At 41.9% G+C, this 22,502-nt stretch overlaps 1 protein-coding gene across 3 annotated transcripts in view; it reads left to right on the top strand.

The window, feature by feature from the left end:
* Nucleotides 1-22,502, top strand: part of LOC104363487 (1-acylglycerol-3-phosphate O-acyltransferase Pnpla3-like) — a 54,269-nt gene that overhangs the window by 10,847 nt on the left and 20,920 nt on the right. Inside the window, exon 2 of one of the 3 annotated variants that reach the window (XM_032986465.2) lies at nt 15,654-15,745. Coding sequence is in view for 1 of the 3 variants with exons in the window: in XM_042795203.1 (XP_042651137.1) it covers nt 20,785-20,971 (187 nt within the window). In the remaining 2 variants the exon portion in view is untranslated. Of the gene's footprint in view, nt 1-15,653; nt 15,746-20,663; nt 20,972-22,502 lie in introns of those variants that run through there. The other 2 variants (XM_042795203.1, XR_006165534.1) reach the window with 2 other exon arrangements.

Here is a 22,502-nt window from a genome sequence, read left to right as displayed (position 1 = left end):
AGTAAAGGAAATGTCTTTGGATGCATATGAGAAATCAACATGAAGACAGAAGCCAGTCCTAAAGGGGCTATGTGCAGATGAACATGAAAGGCTTTCAACTGCTGTTAGAACAGATAAAAGCCTCCTAGACAATTCAAGTCAAAACCAGTAGCTACTAAATCAGTGAAGGGTGTTGTGAAAGGCTGTGGCAGGAGGAATACTTTCATCATGTAGGTGATTTGGAGAGAGGTTTATTCCAATTGCAAAAGCAACCCCAAGGGTCTTAGGCACTTTGGAATCTGTCGGAAGCAGAGAAATAGGAAAATATGAAAAGTGCTTCTTAATCTTTTATTCAATCTAGCCATGCTATGGAGAAATTTGATCTAAATACCAAGCTGGAGTGCCTTAACTTTTCATATTGCAGCTGTGATGTTCACATTGCTATTAGGTTGTGAGGTGCAGCTGGCACTAAAGTGCCAAACATCTTATGCTTTGCAACAGTTATTATTTGATTTTTTGAAACAGTCACTAGGAGAAGGAAAATGCACAGGGGCACTCTCTAATCTTTAACAGCAGTGAAATTGTTCACGTCTTTACTATTCTTTTGCTCAGCTATAGTCTTCCAAAGTACAGCTTGATTTTTAATTTTTTTTTTTTTTTTTTTCGCTCAGAAGCTCAAGCTGAAGGTGATATTCTGGATTGCTGCTGAAGGCAAGGCTTTCCTTTGTAACAAGGGATGTGAAGGCTCCAGCTGTGGTGGTACATTTGGTCAGAAAATGCTCTTTGGGTAGGTCTGCTCTGCCTTTCACACACAGACCCAAATCCATTATTGAGCTTCAAGTTCTTATTCATAATGGGGGGGCCGTAAGTTCAAAAAACATTCATGTTTCCTAAACTACTTAGGTATTTGCATTGTGAATTGCACTGAAACTGTAGATGGCCTGTAGGAGTTCTCCAAAGCACCACTATACGTTCACTACAGGCTGTGCTGAACAAATAACCTGCATTATTCTTGTCAAATTTAGTTTTCAAATGGAGCACTTTCTTTGACCAGAATCACTGTTTACTCATCCCTGATGTGACCTCCACCTGAAGAAAGAGCTATTGTTTCCAAGTGATGGGAAGTTGTCATCTTGGATGTGTGTCCCTGCTCCTCCAGCCAGAGTCCCGCAGTAGCAATGTACACTCATTTTGTGAGCTCTCCTCTGATCTGCTTCACTACGAGGCCATTCAGGCTAGCTTAGTCACTCTTGCATTTCTATAGCAAATTAAACTGAAATGCATGACTCTACATTGAAACAAATAATGTGTGCTCCCATTGCTTTTACTAACTTTGCTGTGGGACCAATGATTTCCAGAAAGGGGTGGCAGGGAGACAAACAAGACACAATTACTCCATAGATTTACAGCATGAACCTGTGGCCAGGCTCATATTTTACAAATTAAATATCATGTCCTTGGTCTTCAGTGATTCCATTGCTTTTGGTCTGCACTGCAACAATCATCACCAGAGTCAGAAATGCTGCGTTTCAAAATGAATACTTTTTTATTGTAAAAAATATTAAGGAAGTATCCACTACTCATGTTTCATCTGGCAATATTTCCAGTGCTAGAGAATACACTTAATAGCAGTGTAACTATGGGCAATTTAAAGTGTACAATTTCCTACACTGCAATTTTAGACAATGCGATTTGCATTCACAGACTGAAACTGTGGTGACTGATGCAACTTCAGGTGTTTCTTTCTAGGGGGTAGTTTCCAATTGAGGGCTACAGCTGTGACTACCAGATGTCATCCCTCAACACAAGGGACACATTGAGCATAAACTGCATTGCTTTTCATCTCTCCTCTGTCACAGGGATGAAGTAGTCTTGGATTTAAATATGGATTTAAATGGATTCTGCTTAAAAAAGGACACCTTGTAGCCTAAGTAAATAACATATGCAAGGAGAAAACAAATAAACAGAAGAAAGAATGGCACTTTAGCTGTAATAGGAAATCTGTTTTCCTTCCTAGTTCTAGATACGGCGTGACCTAACCTTTGTAACTCTTGTTTATCCTTTAATTATACTGTTGCATTTGCAAAAGCCAGGCACCTGTTGAATGGGGCTATGAGAATTTATCAAGAAATTCAGACTGTCAGATTTTGAAAATCCAACCTGAAAGGGAATGTTCCTTCTTGCACAACAAAGTAATTCCATTTCTAGTTCTCTTGCACCTGGCTTTTCTCGCCTTTGTTATCAGCATTACATTCTATGCTGTTACATGCAAATGAAACTGGAAAATACTAAGAAAAAAAAATTTGACTTAATAGCTCTGGCTTTGGAATTGAGAAACCAAAATCCCTGTTGCCTTTGTATGTGCCTTCCAGGTACTGAAACTGTAAACTCTGTGTTGGGAATGGGACTGCAGTAATCAGTGCTAGACCTGCTTTCTACATTATTGCTGTTGGCATTACAAAGGAAAAGATGTAGGGTTAAGCAAAACAATAGGTACTGAACTACTTGTCATATATTTACTTGTAAATACCGTATCACCATTCACGTTTTGCTCTATGGCAATTGTTATCAGCTAAATACTTGAGCACTATATTTTTTTTCCCCTGCAAATATCTAGTGATACATTGCACATTAGATCATAACAAATCTTAGTTTTAAGTGGAAAGCCTCAACCGAAAAAGGTCTGTTTGTATATATGATTCCTCATGGTTTGCAAGAAGTGGGTGAGCAGTTATGTCTTAGATCTTTGTTCCTTCTCTGTAAAGGAAGGCAAAAGAGTTAGAACAAGACAAATAGGAGTTATGCTTTCTATACATAATGTTATACTAATAATAATGAATAGAAAGCTGACATTCTGTGGTCCTCTGAATCTGCTGTTACATAGAGAAATCAAACGACTTAAATACAGAAAATGGACTGTAAGCAAAACAGCATTCAGAGATTTTAAACTGAATCTTATGAGCTGCAGCAAGGATTTTTTTTTTATTACTATATAGATTGTACTTACAGATTCATATATGCTTAAGATATATTCCTCTAAGAACTTATGAGAATTACATTACTGCAGTGCAATGTTCTCTTCTGCTCTATAATCTCTTTTTTGATATTTTTGTTTTAAGAGTTGCTTCAAGATTTAAAGGTCATTTATACAGTTTTTCTCTATATTGTACTCTTTTCTAATTGTGAAATGAACATTTGACAAGCTTGGTTGCCTTGTCATGCTTTGGAGCATTACTCTGAGGAACTAACTTATTTTGTCATTCCGGGAAACTACAAATTAATCAAGCTTACTTGACATTAGGAATGTTTCTTAACAAAAGATACAATCTTTAAATAGAATTAGGACCGTCTCTTAAACTCTATGAAAGTAGTTATTTTGCGTGCATTAAATTTAACCTGTTGTGAAGAAATGACAGCACATACGCCCGATCCCACAAAAAGTTTAACATATTAAAGAACAGTTTCAGACCGCAGTTCCACCATACTTTCTTCTGATCAGTTACTTCCCATCTCCTTTTCCCCAACCTCAACTGTTCACTCTTGCTTATTTGCTTCTGTGCCAGCTTTTCAGTTGTGTTATTTTGATTGCTTCTGTGCCTGCTCATTCACCTTGCAAAATAGACCATGATGAGAGAGGGCAAGCTGCAGTCTTCTGTAAGTTCTGAGTTTTTATTGGGAGGAGGAAATAAAAGGTGTGAGAGTGTTGACAGTAAGTGCTTAACTGAGAATGATTTTCTACTAGGGAGTCAGGCTTCTGCTTGGCAGAATATCAATGAATGAACTACAGAATTCATACTGAATAAGATTTTTCTTTATGAGAAAACCAGAAATATGTTTGTATTAGGAACAACACAACATAGAACCATTCCCTATTGGTACTACAGGGCACTGTTTCTTTGATCTAGAGTCTGTGCACTACTGGCAGGACACAGGACATGAAAAAGAACAGAGAAATCTTGGCAGAAATGGAAACTATCTCATGTCCATTCCGTTCTGGGAAAATAAAATTATTTCATTACCTAATATTTGATTGGTAGTACATGGTGACCAGGATGGCAGTACTGAACAAATTTCCCTGGGTTTATTTGGAAAACAGTTAAATAGTCATTCAGTTATTTCTAGCTCTTTTTAAAGTTGATGTGGGCATCTGAGGAATTAGTCACTTAGCTGCAACTGGAAGATCACAATGAGATGTGGGGACAACTTTATATTTTCTGTGTTTTCTGTGGATGTTTCTTAGGCAGCTGAATTGGAAGTTTGTACACTTTCTTCAGAGCTAGGAAGCAGTATGTTATGGCTTCAGTCAGGAGACTTGGATAATTTTGAGGACAGTTATAGTCAGGTTTGATTTTTCAGGAAGTGAAGACGTTTGATTTTTCAGGAAGAATGGTGTTGGTTTAAGCAGAACACTGGCACTGAAGTTCTGGGATCTCTAAAGCTAGCAATAGATAACAAGGAAGGGAATGTATGCATCCCAACTGTAGGGAACATCGCAGCTAACTCACAAGATTAGGAGTTGTAGGAATGTGTTTTATCAGTGCTGATTGCACTTTGAAAGGCTTTTTGCGGTCTTGGGCTGAGAGGTGACCAAAGTCTCTACAACTCAGGATGAATAAAGTGCTTGTGAGGAGTCTGGGATATGTACTGAGCAAGCTGTGTACAACAGGCCTCCATCTGACATCGGATGTTTTGTACATCTAGGATTCATCTGTGAATGATTAACAGCTGGACAGCCAAGAGCTTCTAATTGAACCTTCCCATCAAACTATGGGGGAAAAAAATTCCCACATGCTCCTTCTGTTGGACATCAGATATCAATGTAGATTATATGAAATTGTGTTTTTCAAAGTGACTGTTAACTTTAGACTTGTCTAAAGAGCCTTTCAAACTAGCTACACCCCTACTGCACTGATTTAGAAACTAATCCAGGAAGAGTGCTTTGTCTCTACATGCTCCTTGAAAGAATTATAGAATTATAACTAATCTCTGATGACCTATCAGTGATGACCTACATGAAAATATTTTTAGCTGTAGACTCAATAAACCTCTTAACGCCTCTTTAAGAAGGCATCTATGAAAAGGGTTTTTTTCTGGATTTTTAATTTTCCGTCGTGCAGACAGCCCTTGGACTATTGACGTCAAAGGCTGGCTTTCACAGCTTGCCCGTTGCTAGTAGATATTTTCTATGAAGTCAATAGATTGCTTGTACCAGACAACAGGGGAAAGTCTCATGTTTATCAGTGTTTACACTTTGAAAAGCCTTTGGGCCAGATTAATGGGGACAGAGCTGCAGCACATGCTGGAGAAGGCTGGAGTGCTGTCTGGTGTTACAGCAACAGCGTGAGGAGTCTGCTGCCTACAAGCCTAAAAGGAAAAGGGCAAGGAAGGGGGGCATTCGAGGACAGGCACAAGTGGTAGCAGTCCTAATGCCAGGAAGATGGTAGTCCTGGTAATGTAAACCCAGCTGGTGTCACCTTCTCTTTTAGCAGTTATTGTAATGAGTCACCAAAAAGAGCCGCTGGTGATTCCTGAGCAGGCGCTGCAGCTTGTACAGCTACCTGGGGTCACGAGGAGTCATCCTGCTTTGTTGCAACAGGCTTCCTAAGCTTAGAGGGCAGAGCCAACTGTCTCCCAAACAGTGCTCCCAAGACTGACCTTTTTGTCTTTGTCTAGCTAGGCATGCCCTAGGCCAGCTTCCTTGCTCCCCACATGCACTGGTATGCCTTAACTCTGACTTTAGAACACACAGCTGTCAAGTACCTCTTTAAGAAATAACCTGTCATCATGTCTGGATAGCAAATACGAAGGAGAACCTTTACTTCAATTGTTCCCTATTACAATCTTAAGGATGTTGCTAAACATACCTCAACCTCAGTAACTATTAGATGTGAAATGCAGCCATTAAGTGGATGCCTGTAGAGCTTCAGATATGGAAACACTTTCTGTAGGCTGCAGCATGGTCTCCTATATGCTTGTCTATAGCAAAGGTGGTGGTCTGAGATTTGCCAAAATTGAATGAATAGCCCAGTAAAAGCCAACGAGCATGGACTGAGAGACTGCACCCTGCTTTTTCAGTCCAGGATTTTCAAGGCCCCACACAGAACAGCATTCTCCTTGTACTCATAAAAAGGATGAAAAATGTAAGCAGATACCAAGGTTAGAAAGTGTCTATAAACATATCTGTGTCTATGTAGTTAAACCATTTATGCTGATAGTTTGTGATAGAGTAACACCTCAGTTCATAATCCTATGATGCAGCAAAAGACCTGAAACTGTATTTCAGTGTTTATGCTGTTACTTGTTCTGTAGATATATGTATTATTTTTTTGTGGTATAATGGAGGTAGGCAAAGCCACATGGAAGTCTTCTCTGAGAAGAGAGATATCAAAGTATGTGCCTTAAATTATGGCAGAAAACCAGCTTTACCCTGGTGATGCACTGAAAGTTCCTGTGTATGAGGCATGACTATCTAGATGAACTTTGAAATGCCCCCCTGAAATCATGCTAAGGCTCTGGTTCTGCTTGGCAAATTTAATCCAATATCAAGATTAAAGCTACCAAATGTATTGTCTTTTTGTTTTCTGAATATGCAGAACTTGTGCTTATGTTGACCTTGGCAACAAATGAGATTAAAAGAGGTCATCTAAAGATAAGATTGCTTATCCCAACTACCTGTGCTCTTTCTTCCTCCTAGTCTCCCAGCTAATCTTCACTTATACTGCTTCATGCCTGAAGCGTGGGAAAAGCAGCAATAGTGTTTCTTCTGAGCTAGGCTAGAATTATCTCCCCCTTCCATGCAGCATCCAGCAGTGGTGGAACACTTTTGCTGTGGTAGGAAAAAACCTGTTGTGTTCAGAGGAAAAAAGAGTAAGATTTTGCTATAGGAGAGTGAATCTTCTGCCTGGCACGCGTTGCAGTCCTTATGAGCTTCCTGTGACCTTGCTGTATTTCCTAGGAATAATCAGTAGTAGCCTCATCTCTTGTGCAGTGAGATACATATTATGCCCTTCTAGAAGTGACAAAGAAGGGGTTGATCTGCTAGCTATCAGGACTGCAGTGTCTTACTCCAAACATCATCTTTTGCTGAGATGAGGACCACAGTTCAGCTAGATGTAACGGGTTTGGAACTGCTTTGTCTGGGGGTGTGTACACACCGAGGAGGGCTGAGTGGGAAATCAGTGGGCAGCAGGCTGGTAGACAGTGACAGCGCTCCCTGGAAGAGGAGTGGATAGAAATAGGGAATTTTTTTATTCAGAACTTGACTCCAGTGAGATTAAACTTTATTCTTTGCTTTTGAAATGGACTGAAACAAACCTTGTTTCTTGTGTCGACCAAAGTCGATATTTAGTTAGGGAAAGGACAATCATTGTGTTTACTCCTAGTTTTGGAGTAATATAATTCATTCCACATGACAAGTCAGGGCCAGATCTATCACTGTGGATAAAGTTGAAGTTAAGAGTTTCTCTGAATGTACCAGATGGGAATTGAGATTAGAGTCTGGTTGTTTCACAATGTAACTCACATATCACTCCACAGCCAAATTCCCTACAGCAAGCCAACATTCGGCAGCTGGGAAAGAAGTGGGGTGAGTGGTGAGTATGGGGTTAGTGGTGTGACACAGTGGCCTAGATTAGTAAACTAGAATGGGATAGGGAAGGGAATAAAGGGATTTTGTGCCTTCCCAGTACATGGACAAGAACATAAGACATGAGGAGGTGACAATTACTCTTTTGTGCACAAGGTGGTTAAAAATGTAAACAGTGTGGTCCACTGCAGCATTTCCCAGAAGGCACAAATACTGGCATCAGAGGTACATCAGGGGGCATCTGTATGGGCCTGGGGTATACAGAGAGCAGATTTGGGGAGGGGCCACGGAGGACACAGACCAAAAAAAACACAAAAAAACAAACAAAAAAAAAACAAACCAAACCACCTTTTTGTCACAGCGGAGACAGAAACTGCAAAAGACTAGACTTCTGAAAGAGCTGGATGCAGATACAGCAGCAGTTTGTTTTCAAAGCAGGGGGTTTTTGGGGTAATGACAGAGGGCAGAGGAGGTGAAGGTCAGTGTCTTCCCATGCCAGAGGCAGCTGACTGACCCACTAACCAGCGCTTGCTGGCACCGTGCTGTGCCCTCTCCCTCACACACCCAAGGGAGGGAAGCAGGGGCAGCCCACAAGTCACGAGATGATTACCAGTGTGCCTGAGCACCCACAGCCTCGCTGCAGTGACCCCCGTCTTAAGGTGAAGTTGTGCTACAGACAGAGCCAATCCACCAGCTGGCTCCTGCCAAGAAGGGAAAGACTGCCTCTGGTACTTGCTTAGCTGCTCCTTGCTAAGACAATTCAGCTTTCTAACCCAGCAAACTATTCACTTCTGTCTTTCTGAACTTAGCTAATTGAATTAGCAAAGTCTAGGATGAGAGAAGTGGCAGGAGAAGGAAGGGAAGATGGGGAGCATACTCACATGGAAGCAGAGGAGGAAGGAACAGAGAAATCAGGGACGGGACAAGGGGCAAAGGGATGAAATATGGAAGTATTGGGAAGTGAAGAGTCCTTAGTCTTGTGGTAGAGCAGAGCTGGAAAAGATATTGGTACTCCTGATTCAAAGAAACACCTAGCATAACCTGCATAATTACTTATTTCAGAATAAAAAAATCTTACAAATAAGGATAAAACAGTGAGGAAGGTCCCAGAGCACAGGGTGTCCCTCTACATGAGGGGTTTGAGCAAATCTGACTGAGAAAATGGACAAAATAACTATTATAAAAAAGGGACCAAGAAGTGATAAGAAACCATCCATATGTCCTAGGAATACATTCACATATTTACATTGGTGTCTGTAGATGGCTATTATTAGAGTGAGGAAAGCACAGCTGGTTTAAGGTGAATAAAGGCTGTGATGTCCTATAGGTCCCTCTCAGTTTAATTGTCACTGGCCTTGTCTATAAACACCAGTGAAAATCAAAGAGGAGGATTATTCAAACTTCTGTGATTTAAATTTTGGCTAAAGGATGAATAAAGTAAAATAAAGATTTATACCAGTTCCAACTAAATTACAGTCAAACAACACAAAACAATTTCTTCCTTCAGAAAACTCAATCTCTTGGAAATAATAAAGCACAGGAATGTGACAGTTTCAGCAACTGTCAGTGATAAAAGAACAAAAGAATTGCTTCAACTCTTATATTTAACTTTAATAACCAATTTACTTCCAGTATGGTAAAATATTTAAACTCATTTGGTTTTAGCTCAATACTAATGTTAATTTGGTTCATATTCTTTAACATTACCAAATGCACTTATTCAAAAGAAATATTTGAATTTTCACACTGAAATATTCCCAAATAACCATTTATTTTCTTCATAATAAAAGAAAAGTAATCTGGATTTAAATTCTAAATCAGAATGCAATCCTAGTTGAAAATACTAGACTTTCCCAGAGGAAGGAAGCTACAAAATCATAAAACATGAAGTGTAAAACAGCTGCAAGGGAGTGTATTGATTCTATTTTCATTATTCATCTTCTCTTTTGCTGGTACAAGAATAGGATATGAAGATTATGAATTGTGATATTATTATGATTTATCAGATATGAATAGCAGGTTAAGAGGACAAACATGCTAGGGAAAGGTTCATTTCAAACTAGCAAATATTGAAATGAAGATTAGATGCTTCAGGGAAACAAAAAATTTATCAGAGCATCAGCACAGTGTATGAACTGGCAGTGCTTGTTTGAGAAATCTGCTTCCCAAGAATTTAGTCAAATAATTTAGTCAAAACTCTTTGTCTGAATTTATTTCTGTAATGTCAAACTCTGAACATAAATGCTTATCAAAGTAAAATCTGAATTATAAAATGTGTATTGCTATGGGCTATTCACTTAACACTAGAGAATGAGCCCTGTAGTATGAATTTGACCGAACTGATTGACTCAAGTAGAAAAACAGCAAATGTACAATGAGAATGTGCATGGAATTTTTTCTTGAGAAACAACAAAAAAATACTCTGTAGCAGTCAGCACTGACCTATAAATAAGTTTAAAATGAACTCATTCTACATACAACATCAAATTCCTGGATGAGCTACATGAGTTAGTTTCAGAATGATTCGGTTGTGACAGGGAAATGAGATGCTTGTATTTTAGCAGATGAATCTTGGGATGTGCTGCAACTTAGACATCTTTGGTCACCGCAGTTTTTAAATGAGGCCTTCAGTCTCTTCCTGTGGAGGCAAATAGAAGGTTTTTGAATGATGCAGACAGTGATGCTAATATTGCTTATGCAAGTTTCCTCTAGCTGAAGAAGTAACCCTAGTTACATTTTTTTTATAAACATTAATGGCTGGGTGTGTGTGTGGAGATCTATCTTTCAGTTGTCATCCTAAGTGCTCTCAAAGCTCTCGTTAATTTGTTCTGCTGAGGTGCTTATAAGATTGTTACACAGTAATGAGAGAGGTAGTAAATCCTGACAAAGGCTTACTTTGTAGAGGGATGGTTGGTTGACTGTCCCTTCACCATCACATCCTACAGTGTTGTAGTGCGAAACCCAGGCCTTAATGCTCCAAAGCCTTATGCCCATTCTTAAAGGATGTACTCCAGGGCCTCTAGTCAAAGGAAAGACTCACTGACCTCACTTACCACTGTAAGACTGGATTGTGAGTTTGAGTGTACTATGAGAAATTCCTTTTCATGCGACTGTTTCAAAATTGACAAGGACTAGCGTTGGTCTGAACATGCTAATCATTGACTGGGGATGTTGGGCAACTTCTCAGCATTGTACATGTAGAAGACAACTAATGTGACAACGTAGATGTGCTTAATTTCTGCTCTCGCTGTCTGCCCCTACCTTTGTTCCTCTTCTTTGCTGTTTTCTTCAATCAAAGATAGAGCTAGAGCCCCCTTCTCTGCATGTGTTTTAGCAGGAGAATGGCAGCAGTCCCCATCCTGTCATTCACCATGCAGGGTAGCGTGTTTTCTCAGGATCACAGCTCCCTCAAACTATACCACAACTACATGCAGCCTCTCTTCTACTTATCCCTGCTCCTCAACTGAAGTTTAGGCAGCCATACCAAATAGGTGGCATGTATCCTTTCAGTTATTCACTGCTGTCCTATTTTATGGGTATAGAACAACACTTTGTCTTTCTGGTATGAATTTTATACTATTCTTCTCACTGAAAAGCATTGCTGAAGTAAGAGGGACCACTCAAAGTAGAAGTGTTATTCAAGCAGAGCAGTTCAGTGATTTCTAAAACTAAATGCAAATTCACCAGCAGATTTGAAATGTGAATACAATGATTTGCAACAGTTAAAGATCTGGACCTGGCATTTATTTTTAAATCCCATTACCAGTGGATAGGGAGTTGTTGATGTATAATGGCATTTAAACAACTGGTGATACTGGAAGTCTATAGTAATATTCTTGATGATTGTGAGATTCTGTAGGATACCTGGTTAAATTGTGAGCTTAACAGGTTCTCGTTTTCTGCTGTATAGATTATTTGCCTACTAAGCAATTAGATCCTATCTAGTGCCATCTAAATGAAAATGAAATGGCAATTACACCAACAAAATTAATTAGGTATTGTTATATTCACCATTTCATCAGCTGCCTTTAAACACTTGATCCCCTGGCATGAAGTTTACAACCTAGACATAAGGCTGTGCCTAGATTTCCTGTGCAACACTTGTGAAGAATGGTGAATTCTTCAAAATGGGATTCACAACAGCCAGGGCCTTGCACAGTTAGCTGCCTAAAATAACTGACAGGAGTATGATGAGGATGGATGTTTACTTGAAGCTAAGGAGAGATACATAGCTTAGATGCCTTCCTCACTGACCTTAAATAACATCCCACCTCTACAAACAAAAAGGAAAAGCTCTCTATTCCTGTTAAAGCAGAGCTTTAGGACAAAAAGACCTCCCCACGTTGACTTCTCTGCAATGTAATTCAATGTCTAAAACAGAGGTCCAGGCTGAGGAAGGTCACTTACAGCAACTCCTGTAACATCTGATTAGCCCATAGATGAGGCTGTAGGCAGCTCTGATGGTTTCAGCCACTCTCCTCTAGCTGTGCTCTGCAATAGCTGCTCTAAACTCCCAGCTCCACAATCAGGGTCCTCAGAGACACTGTGTGAAAAGGCAGACTCCCTAAATCGTCTCTTCTCTCTTTCATTCCCATTTTTAGGAAGCCGAGAGGCTACAGAAATAATTTAGTGTGACTGGCCACGATGAGCACCGGCCAGTTGTTCAACAACACAGGGGTAACTTTCGTTAAGTCCCTCAAATCTCCAGTATAGCTGATTTGAACAGAAAGGTCCCTAAAGACTGTGCAGCATACAGTGTACACCACCCCCATCTGGGCTGCCTCCCCTCCCAGCCCTGGTCTCTCAACTCCCCTAGCCCTCTGTTACGTGCCAGGGAATGCCTTTCCCCAGGTCAGCTGGCTTTCATCGACAGCAAGGAAGCTTGTCCAAGATGAGGCCACGGGTGGTTAGCTGTTCAGCAGTAGAATGGTTTAAGTTGAGAAATATCCCAGAGGAAAAAAAAGTTATTTCCTGGCAGTGTAGTTCTTCCAGCCTGTCCACTGTGCATGGATGCTTGTATGAGCACGGCCAAGGGTGGCAGAGGACTGGCAGTGACTGATCAGGTTGGTATTGTTGTCCAAAAGCTCACTAGAAATTTTTGTTTTGCAAGATGAACTGCGTGAACTCCTTTGGGAAACCTTCTCTGGTACTTGTGAAGTCCCTATTCCTTTTGTACTGGCATTACAATGTTCTGCCATCCAGACTGTGGCTTGGTTTAGCCATCTGCAAGGTGCAGCTGTTAGGTATAATTCTCTTCCCTTCTCCAAATGGAAGTAAAAAATACAAGAATTTAAAATCTCTGGTATTTAAAGAATCACAGGATCCAGGATTACTATAACAAAGTCCTATACTTATGCACAGTGCATATGTTTATATCCCACCCATACACTCTGCTGATAGCATCTTCTCCTCTCCAGAATTTCTTACCACATTTTAAATATTAAGAAGGGGCTAATGCATGCTAAGCAGCTTACCGGCTACTGTTTACACAGGCAATAATTTACTTTTATTACAAATGTTAGTTCCACACTGTTCTCATGAGTTTCCACCTCTCAGGGGTGCTGAATGAAGGACCAGCTGTTTCTGTGTCCACAGTTTCTCTGCAGAATGGGAACCTCTGTAAGTAGACGAATATAAAATAATCTTCATGTGTATTTCCTGGCTGATGGATCACTGTGCTGCAAGACAAGATTTAAAATGCATCCTAATTCTTGGGAAATATTCTGTCAGAGGAATTGTTCCTTGTGTACATATCTATCTCTAGAATAATTTCCTAAATATTATTGAGCTTAGAGTTGAGAAGACAGGTATTTAGTCTTTAGGGCAATAAGAGGTTTGAAGTCTTTTCTTAGGCTAAGACCAAGGGGGAGGCTTTGCTGAGAATCTGTCTCAGCAGCTGTTGTAAGGTGCTAATTATTAGGCCTTTTTATGACAAGATATTAGGTCTTTAAGATGCAACATTATTTGCCACCCAGCAGTTACTATATATAGTAATATCCGTAATTGTAATTAAAAATAATGATATAGTTCATGTAGAAATGGCACAGTTTAAGAGAGAAAACAGTAGCCACACTGCAAACAGGAAAAGGAACTTGTGTTCTGCCAGACAACATTTGAAAAATCTAACTCCAGTAGCTCTCTGAATTTCCCCCACAGTTTGTTAGCCATACTCTTTTTTCTTAGTTTTCTGCCTTAAAGAATAACAAATCCTTCAAAAGTAACTAATTAAAAAAAGATAAAGTTGCAAGTTATCAGTGAGCATGGTCATTGCTGTATCTCATTTGTAGGATATATAAAGTTGTATGGGATCTTTTGCAATAAAATGTTGCCACATACATATCAGGCCACCAAGTTATGAAACAAAAATAATGTGAAAATACAAAAAAATATGGACCGTGTTCATGTGAAATGTATTAGGCTATTTGTTCTCTGCAATAGTTTTGAAATTATGAAGAGTAAAGGCAATGGTTTTGATACCAGACCTGAGAATCAAATTGTAACTGTCAGGATTTCTCTGTTTAACTTGGAGAACGAAAAACACAGATCACACCAAGGAATTCAAGATATGAAAACTTATTGCTTCTCCTACCAGAACCAGTTACACTGGTTTCCAGCCACCCTCCAATATGAAAATATGCTAAGTGATGGAGGATTCTTCCTGCTTTGAGAAATGAATTGACAATACAAGACTTCGGTCACTGTTTTCATTCCTTTAGCATGAGATGGATAGCTCTTGATTATTGGTGAGTGGGTTGCATGCACTGTGGATTAACTGGACCCTTGCCAGCAGCACGGTGATGCTGAGTACACAATGCATGGCGTGTGCCCCTTGCACTGTGCTCTTCTCTACCTGCTGTCGTTTCAAACACATTATGTTCTTGAGAGAGACCTGTTTACAAACAAGATGGTGAAAGACAAATGGGCTCAATATTTTTGTTAGTTCACACGTTTTGTATTATGTTTTCCAGATTGGATTACCACATTTCTCCCTCCCACATCACTTAGAGTAAGCGAACATTGGCAGCAGCATTCACATTTCAACAGACAGAATTTTTGGGACATGGGATGCACCTAGATCTGAGAACCTCCCATATATTTCTACATTCAGCAATAGTTACAAAATAGTGTACACAGTATCAGCCAAAGTAACCAGAGAAAGTACTTCTAATCTAGCTTCCAAAATGATGTTCCCCATTTTCTAAGAGCATACAGCTTGAAATAGGGCCTGTAAAGAGATTTTTCAAAAGCTCATCCTACTATCCGCATGCTTCAGCCATATCACAGAGAAAATAGGGGTCTACCTCTACAGAATGACTTAGTGTTGGGTCTTAGCAAAAGATGTATGAAATGGAGGCTTGATTTTTTTTTTCTTTAAAAAAGATAATGGCAGAAGCCTACAGAAAATTCCAGAGTTTGCCCTATCTATCTAGTTTCAGATTTTATATTGCTTCTTTCATACATATTATCATAGTTGATTTCTCTTTGCCCAAACCAGAGCCTGTGAGTTTCCAGCCACAACTAAAACTCAGAGAACAAACCTTTAATCTTAGTTCAAAGCAATCATTAGGATTATGCTGTGAAGCTTGGAAGCTGTACTAAAATTTCAAACTGTCAGTATCTATTGTGTTAGATATGTACAAACCAACTTTTGCAGTATCGTAATCACTTTGGAACATAATCACCAAACTATTAACCCAACCCCCCAAAAACTTATTCAAACACTAGAAGATCAGGCCCAATGAAGGGAAAAGCAGGTCAGTAAAATGACCTACTTTCCATCTCTTGCCAAGGAAACCTGAGAGTAGCTAACTTGAGACCTTTGCAAGCTTAATGGGCCATGATACAACATGCAAAGAGGAAAAAACCCCCACAAAGTGCCTGTGTCTTTGCTGGTTGGTATCACTGTTTTAAACAGAACTGGAAGCCAATAACAGAACAAGGACGCTTGTGCCAATTGTCATTTCTCTATGAAGGTTAGTATAGAGTGTAGTGAGAGTATTTCAGTTGGTGCTGCAAACAGATTAAAAACTGTGAAAACTTATTTTGGCCAGGAAAAATTAAATATCCTTTCTCTGTCCCTGTTCCTCAGTGTGCAGCCCTGTGGCAGAAATCGGTGAAGAGAGCGGTGCAGTGTGCATGTGGGGCCTTGGGGCAAGGAACATAATGGGATTCCTTGTCCCGGTATGTATTTGTCCTCATCTCACCTCCCTCTGTAACTCAACACTTCTCTATTCCTGCCCTGGGGGTTTCCTCATGCATTTTAAACAGTAAAGGCTGTTTAACAGTCTTCCGGCCACAGATCCAGTAGGGTTTCCCTTATGGTCTGCCCAAGTAGGATGATTGTACAGGATTATCATACAAAAGGAATAAAATTAACCTCTTGATTATAAATTCTGTGACAAGCTGGTATCCTCAGGGGAAAATAAACAGGAGTTACCTGAATAATAAAGACAGCATAGCTCATACTCTTTTTCCCCTGCATGCATTGAAACGAGGGGGTAAATTTGCAGCACCCTGTATAAGAGATCTTTGCTCTTTCGATTCTTTTAGGGAGAGGGGAACAAGGCTTTCAATCACGAGATGAGGTTGCATTACTCACCAAAGGCACCTAAACTATGCCAACAAATGCTTTGTGTTTCTTCAGAAAATTTTCACAGTAGAACATACCCAGAAAGGTGTTAGGCAGAGATGAGGCCTTTGCCTTCTTGGATTAGGTAGATTATCACCTGATAAGGCCAGAATAATGTCACACACACACACATGACAGATTGTACTATCAAGTTAAGGCAATTTTCCTGGGCTCCAGAAATTCTAGTACGTACTTCGTCATCTTTCTGGAGAAGTGCTAGACTATTGATCTGGCTTAGCACTCAGTAAATCAGGCTTCTCCAACTTTGAAACTGGCCTTGCTGAGTGATCTTAGGCTAATTTCGCTACTGTATCCCTTTCCACCTCCCCCATGAAAATGGCTATCACGATACATCAATCTCTTCTAAAATGCTTTATGAAAAGTGAGAGATCAATGATTACTAATGAATCCCTGAAAGTCAAAAATCATAGAAAACATTTGCTGTTTCCAAGCAGGGCTCAGCAGTTATCTCTTAGAGCTCATATCCTTCTCCTTCCAACGACAGAAATTCTCATCAGATTTTCAAGGCTGCGCAAGATCTCACACCTGATGACTTGCTACCTGTCCAGTAATGCTCTTGTTACCTCCTGCTGGTGCTCTATCCTATGTGGTTCCTTTTCCTATAAATTATAGGCCTCCAGCTAGCCTAGTACTTAAGTGGTGCCTTTCTTCTAAGGAGTTAAAGGCACTTTATGAGTGCACTGTCGGTTTCTCTCTTCTTCTACCACAGATTTGATTTAATCTCTGTTTTAGCAGTATGTCACACCTATATCATAATTAACATGGTAGCTAAATGGAAGGGATTAAGGGAGAAGCTTTTGGTGGTTAAATGATGGGCAGATGACACGCCTGTTGAAGTCAGGTGCCAAACATTGGGTTGGGTTGCTGTCTGTTTACAGAAGTTTGTAAACTGCATGCAGGTTTCCTGGTAGGTTGTATACCCCCATCAAACTATATTTGATTTTCATCACTTACTTCATATGCCTGGAATTATGGGGAAATGATTATGGACTGGATTCAGTAAAGGATTTAGGATATGTCTGCAACACAGATTGCAGCACAGTATATGTAGTGATACTTGAGATAAATGGGACAATCTTGAAACTGCATATTGTACAACCGCAGTAGGGTTAGTTGGTAGTGTTTGTGATGAGGTTGCATCAGCTTTCTCAGACATCCCAGATTTCAGACCTAGCTCCAGGATCTTTATCCTAAACAGCTATGTGCAGGGCAGCTAAACCTGTAATTGGAATTAAATGAATAAACTGAAAAATGTGAAGGAAAAAAAAAGGAAATAAAAAGAAGGGATTAGAACAGGTTTTGGGAGGAAGGACAATTATCTTTATAGGCCTGGAGATAAAAGGGAGATGAGATAGCCAGTGATTAGCTAAAGGTTCAGTGTGTCAAACTAATCTACCTTTTTGATGAGACAGCTGCTTTTCCTGGGAAGGGAAATGGGATCCATCCTGTCTGTATGTGCCCCACCTGATTTTTTTTTTTTTTTCCTGCATGAGAAACTATTTGCTAAACTGGAGATGATGTAGTGAAGAAATTGCAAAATTTGTTAGGGAGCAGCCCAAGGAGGCAAAACCAGGTACTGCAAAAGAATAAGCATATGCAGGAAGGGGAGTCCAGTGTTGGGAACAAACTTGCTGTTGCACACTGGGGTATCGCAATACATTTAAAAAAAAATTATCTAAGCTGAGTTGGGGAAGGACCCGGATTTATAAGATGATCATAATATAATTAATCTGAATCAGTGATTCAACTTCCCTAGCAAAGACTGAGTAAAGCTCTAGTGAAACCGTCTGGAAGACTGGTTGCGGTACTGGTCAGGGAGCATTTGTAGCACTTTTCTCATGAGAGGAAGCTGGGGGAGCTCAGCTCCCCGAGTATCACAGAAAGAGGGCTGGCGGGGAATAAGGCTTATCACTCCAAACATTGTCAGTGACATATAAGAGATAGTAATGTAAAAGGACAAAGTACAAGAACAGATGGCTATGAACTGGCCATGTATCGTTTTACAGTGGAAATAAGACTCCTTCTATCAAAGAAACAAGGTTCAGGAATGGCCTTCTAGTGGCAGTTTAGGGATAAAAAATATTTTTAAATGGAGTTGATCTCTACTGGCAAAACTAAAATTAGCCCTGAAAAACCTATTGATGGGATAATGGTCTGAATATCCCCTGCTCCTCAGCCATTTAGTTGCCTCTCCCTGTCAAACTTCTGAAGATGTTCAGAAATTTCCTTCTCTGAATATGTCAGTGTCTCTCTTCCAAAAATCTGGATTAAGAAATGGCACTCTCCTGCACTTAAGGTCTGAGTAAATAGTATGAGAGCACACAAGGAAAGAATATGGAATACAGTGGAGAAGGTGCTTTCCTTTAGAAGAGAGTGGAAATAGATAGGGGTCACAGTCACCTTTTCAATGAAACAGGACTCTTCTAGGAAGCGTGCGATATGGTTTCATCTCCCTTTTCAGCTCCCTCCTTCCCTCTGAACTGAAATGGGTTCAGTCTCGCACGTCCCTCTTCCCTAAACGAAGGGAAGCACCTAAATGACAGGCAGGATTGGGATTAGGACACTCTTTGCTCTGCTCATTGAAATGGTGAGACAATGGACAGATGAAGACGCATGGTCCAACAAGACAGAGGTGGCTGGAGAGCTAAATTAGAGGTGGGAAAACTGTAAGTATGGCCCAGGCCTTGTGGTGCTCACTTAAAGGCAGAATCCTGAATTTTTCATCATAGAGTTTTGTCCAAGGTTTATTCAAAATCTGCCTGGTAAAACTATCTACTGATAGCTCAGTGTGGCTTCAAGCCCACTCAGATTGAAAAAAAGCTTGAATCCTGCTCTCTTTTCCTGGCAGTGCATTTTCTAAAAATAAAAAATTGCACAACACAACCTCTCCTAGGTGTATCTGGGAAGTATGAGCTCCTCTTGAACCCTTTTGAGATGTCTTCAAATCCCATTGTGAGAATATGATGGTGCCTGCAAGTAGCTGAAGAGGTTTTCTGCAGCCCTGAGTGAGGCAATTAAATCCAAGAGGATTTCAGACATGTTGTTCTGTTTTTTTTTTTTTTTCATAGTCCAGCTTTGGGGAGCCCCCCTTTCTGGGCAAGGTAATTGTTGTGAATTCCCTTCTGACACATGCCACCGGCATTACAGCGGGAGCCTAATGGCAATTCTGGGATGTGTGGTGATAGAGAGGAGCCACATACAATGCCAGTTCCTCTTACAACTTTTAGAGGATACCAGCACCTTTCACAGGGAGCTAAACTCTGCCTGGACATGTCCACATGCATTTAAGACTTGGGATGACTTAAGCAAAGAAACATTTAGGGCACATCTCTGGCCTGCGATGCAGCACTCCACAGAAATTCCTGAACTAGTGGTGATGAAAATAGAGCTGAAAGCGTGATGGCATTGCTACACTGACACAGACAGGAGTCAGGGCTGGTTGACACCAACACAGTGCTGCTGTACGATGTAGCAAATGGACAGAACTTGCGCAGTGCTGTGCTCGTAAACGTATGGGCCTGTTTGCAGCTAGGTTAGACATCGTGATGCGGCACTGCATTAAGCAGTTCTGTAAAGGCAATTGCAAGGGATCATATTAATCAGTTGGGTCCAATCACTCTGGTAGTGTCCTTCAGATTTTCTGGAGGTCTTCAGGTGCTTAAAGATGTCGTTATGAGACCCCCAGAAGTCCATCAGTGCATGACACCTGGCTTTGATGGATCAGTCAGATGACACTGAAACTCTGGGAGGTGACGCTCTTCTAGACTTCTGACGTCATCTAGCTGCTTTGCTTGTACTTCTGTCTGTAAAATGTTGGTAGAACACGAACACAGAATTGTGCAAGTTAATGGTTTGAGATACTCAGAAAAGAAAGCAGATTATTCTATAATCTTCCCTTTATAAAGCTACTATTACCATAATGAATTTTCTTCTCTTGAAGTTTGTTACAGGATTATTAAACAGTGCCTGCTCTTAAAGCAGACCATGAAAGAGAAATGACTGTATGCACTCACATGATACATTCCCCTGAGCCTCGGATAACCCGGGTGGCTGCTAAACCCACACCTCCCGCTACGGACACGGGCCGTGGGAGCCGAGCCGCGTCCCGCTACCCGGCCGTGACTGGAAGCACCAGCAGCAGCGCCCGGCGCTGCCCTCGTTTTTACCTGAAGGCTGAAGTGCACGTTGCAGCGTTACCACAACCCGCCCGCCCGCCAGAGCCGCCGTTGGCCCCGCCTGGGCTCTATTTCGCGGCGTGGGGGTGCGCGGGACGAACCCCGCGGGACCGATTCTCCCGGGGGCAGCGGGGAAGAAGCCAACGGCCCCGCGGCGGGGGCGGGGGGAGGCGGGGCCTCGTTTGCATCTGCCCTGGGGTTGGCTGGGGCGCCGCGGGCCCCGCGGGGCGGGGCGAGGCAAGCGGGAGCGCGGGATTGGCTGCTGCGCCCTTGTAAAGCCGCCCCGGGGGGGGGCCCAGCCGGTGGCCCCGCAGTCGCTCGGCAGCGGCTCCGCCGGCGGGAGCAGCGGCCTGGCCGGCGGCATCGCCAGCGCCGGCCGCGCCCGCGCTCCGACGATGCTGGACCGCGAGCGGGGCTGGAGCGTCTCGTTCGCCGGCTGCGGCTTCCTGGGCGTCTACCACATCGGCGCCGCCACCTGCCTGCAGGAACGCGCCCCGCACGTCATCCGCGACGCCCGGCACATCTACGGCGCCTCCGCCGGGGCGCTCGCCGGCGCCGTGCTCGTCGGAGGCGGCTCGTTGGGTCAGCGGCTCCGCCCGGGCTGGGAGGGCGGCGGGCCGCGGGGAGCCCCCGGGCCGGCGGGAAGGGGCAGGTGTGGCGGGCCGGGCCGGCTGCCGCTGCGGGCGGCCGTCGCAGGGTTACGGCCCCGGCCCCGGCCCCGGGGAGCGCCGTTGGCGGGGACGGCCGCGGGGTTGGCGGGGCTGGGCTGGGCTGGGCTGAGCTGCCCTGCCCTTCCTTGCGGGGCTGGCTCATTTTCTCTCTTTCTCGTTTTCTACCCTCAAAGGGGATCCCGACCCCTAATTAAATCCGAGCGGGTTATGTGGCCCTGTAGATGCCAGGCTTGTTTGTTGGGTTTTTTTGGTTGTTGTTTGTTTGTTTTCTTCTTTTCTTTCTTCTTTTTTCTTTTTTTTTTTTTTTTTTTTTTTTTCCCGTCTCATCCTGCGCACATCTTATCTCCGAGGAAAACAGGGGAAAATGGTGTGTTTCCTAGAGGGTGAGGGAAGACACAGGTGGTAAAGTTAGTCTGTGTTCACCGGGGATGGATATTTAGCAACCTCCCGGGCTCAAGAAATGGTCTTGCTGGTGCCTCATCCGATTTCAACACTCGTGTAGTCAAATAGTCGGAGTTTACGACCGCGGGTCCGGGGACAGATACGTGTGTGCGCGGAAGGAGCCCCTGTGCCTCCTGGCCTCGGCGTTGCCGATCCCGGGCTGGTGGCAGCTGCTCTCGCCTTCGTGCGAGGTGGGGGTATTAAAAACCGCAGCGAGAGCGGGAGGTAGGTGAAGCCTAACACCCTTCAAAGCAAGCAGACTAACCCTGTCCTCAGTTTGAAACAAAATATTTACGCTTTCTTGGGAAATAAAGCATCTCTTTTGTAGCTACGTGTGCACATGAATTTTCAGTTAGCATTAACTTGCTTTCTCTAAAGCTTCTCCTTTCTTGGGAGACAGCAGAGAGTTAAGGTCAGGGCTTAGGTTAGCTTTAACATGCTTTTCCTCTTTAATCTGTGCACAGTGTATATTGCATAGGTCACTTAGGTATATGATTAGAAACAGTGGATTGATTAAAATCACTGATTTTAATTGTGATTTAAGTAATTAGAGTGAATCTTGTTTTGTATATATACTGGATAAATGATGTTAGTTTGCCACTAAACATAGTCTCTCTTGTGAAATAAGTTTCAAGCTGTAGGAAAAGTTGTATGTTAAGGGCTCATGAGAACCCAAATACACATTTATCTAGTGACTTAGACATGCTGGACATTAAAGCAAGCTCAATACAAGTAAAATACCAAGGTGTTTGGGACAGCAGCTGGAATGCAGTTAAACTTTATGAAATATTTGGAAATCTGAAAATGGTTTTCCCTTTAAACCTAACAAATTACTAAATAAAAGCTTGTCTAGTTCATGACTCAACACTGACCGCTTTTGTTAACGGTACCCTTAACAGGTTTAGAACTAGAAGGTTTTGTAAATTCACAGTTCATTCTACTTATAGGTGGAGGAGGAAAACAATGAGTACTTGTTTGGGTTTTGCTTTTAAATTTCTGAG

Source organism: Tyto alba, unplaced genomic scaffold, assembly GCF_018691265.1.
Source record: "Tyto alba isolate M040663 unplaced genomic scaffold, T.alba_DEE_v4.0 Super-Scaffold_21, whole genome shotgun sequence".
NCBI classification, from domain to species: domain Eukaryota; kingdom Metazoa; phylum Chordata; class Aves; order Strigiformes; family Tytonidae; genus Tyto; species Tyto alba.
The sequence above is the reverse complement of the archived record's forward strand: the minus strand, read 5'-3'. Positions and strand labels throughout refer to the sequence as shown.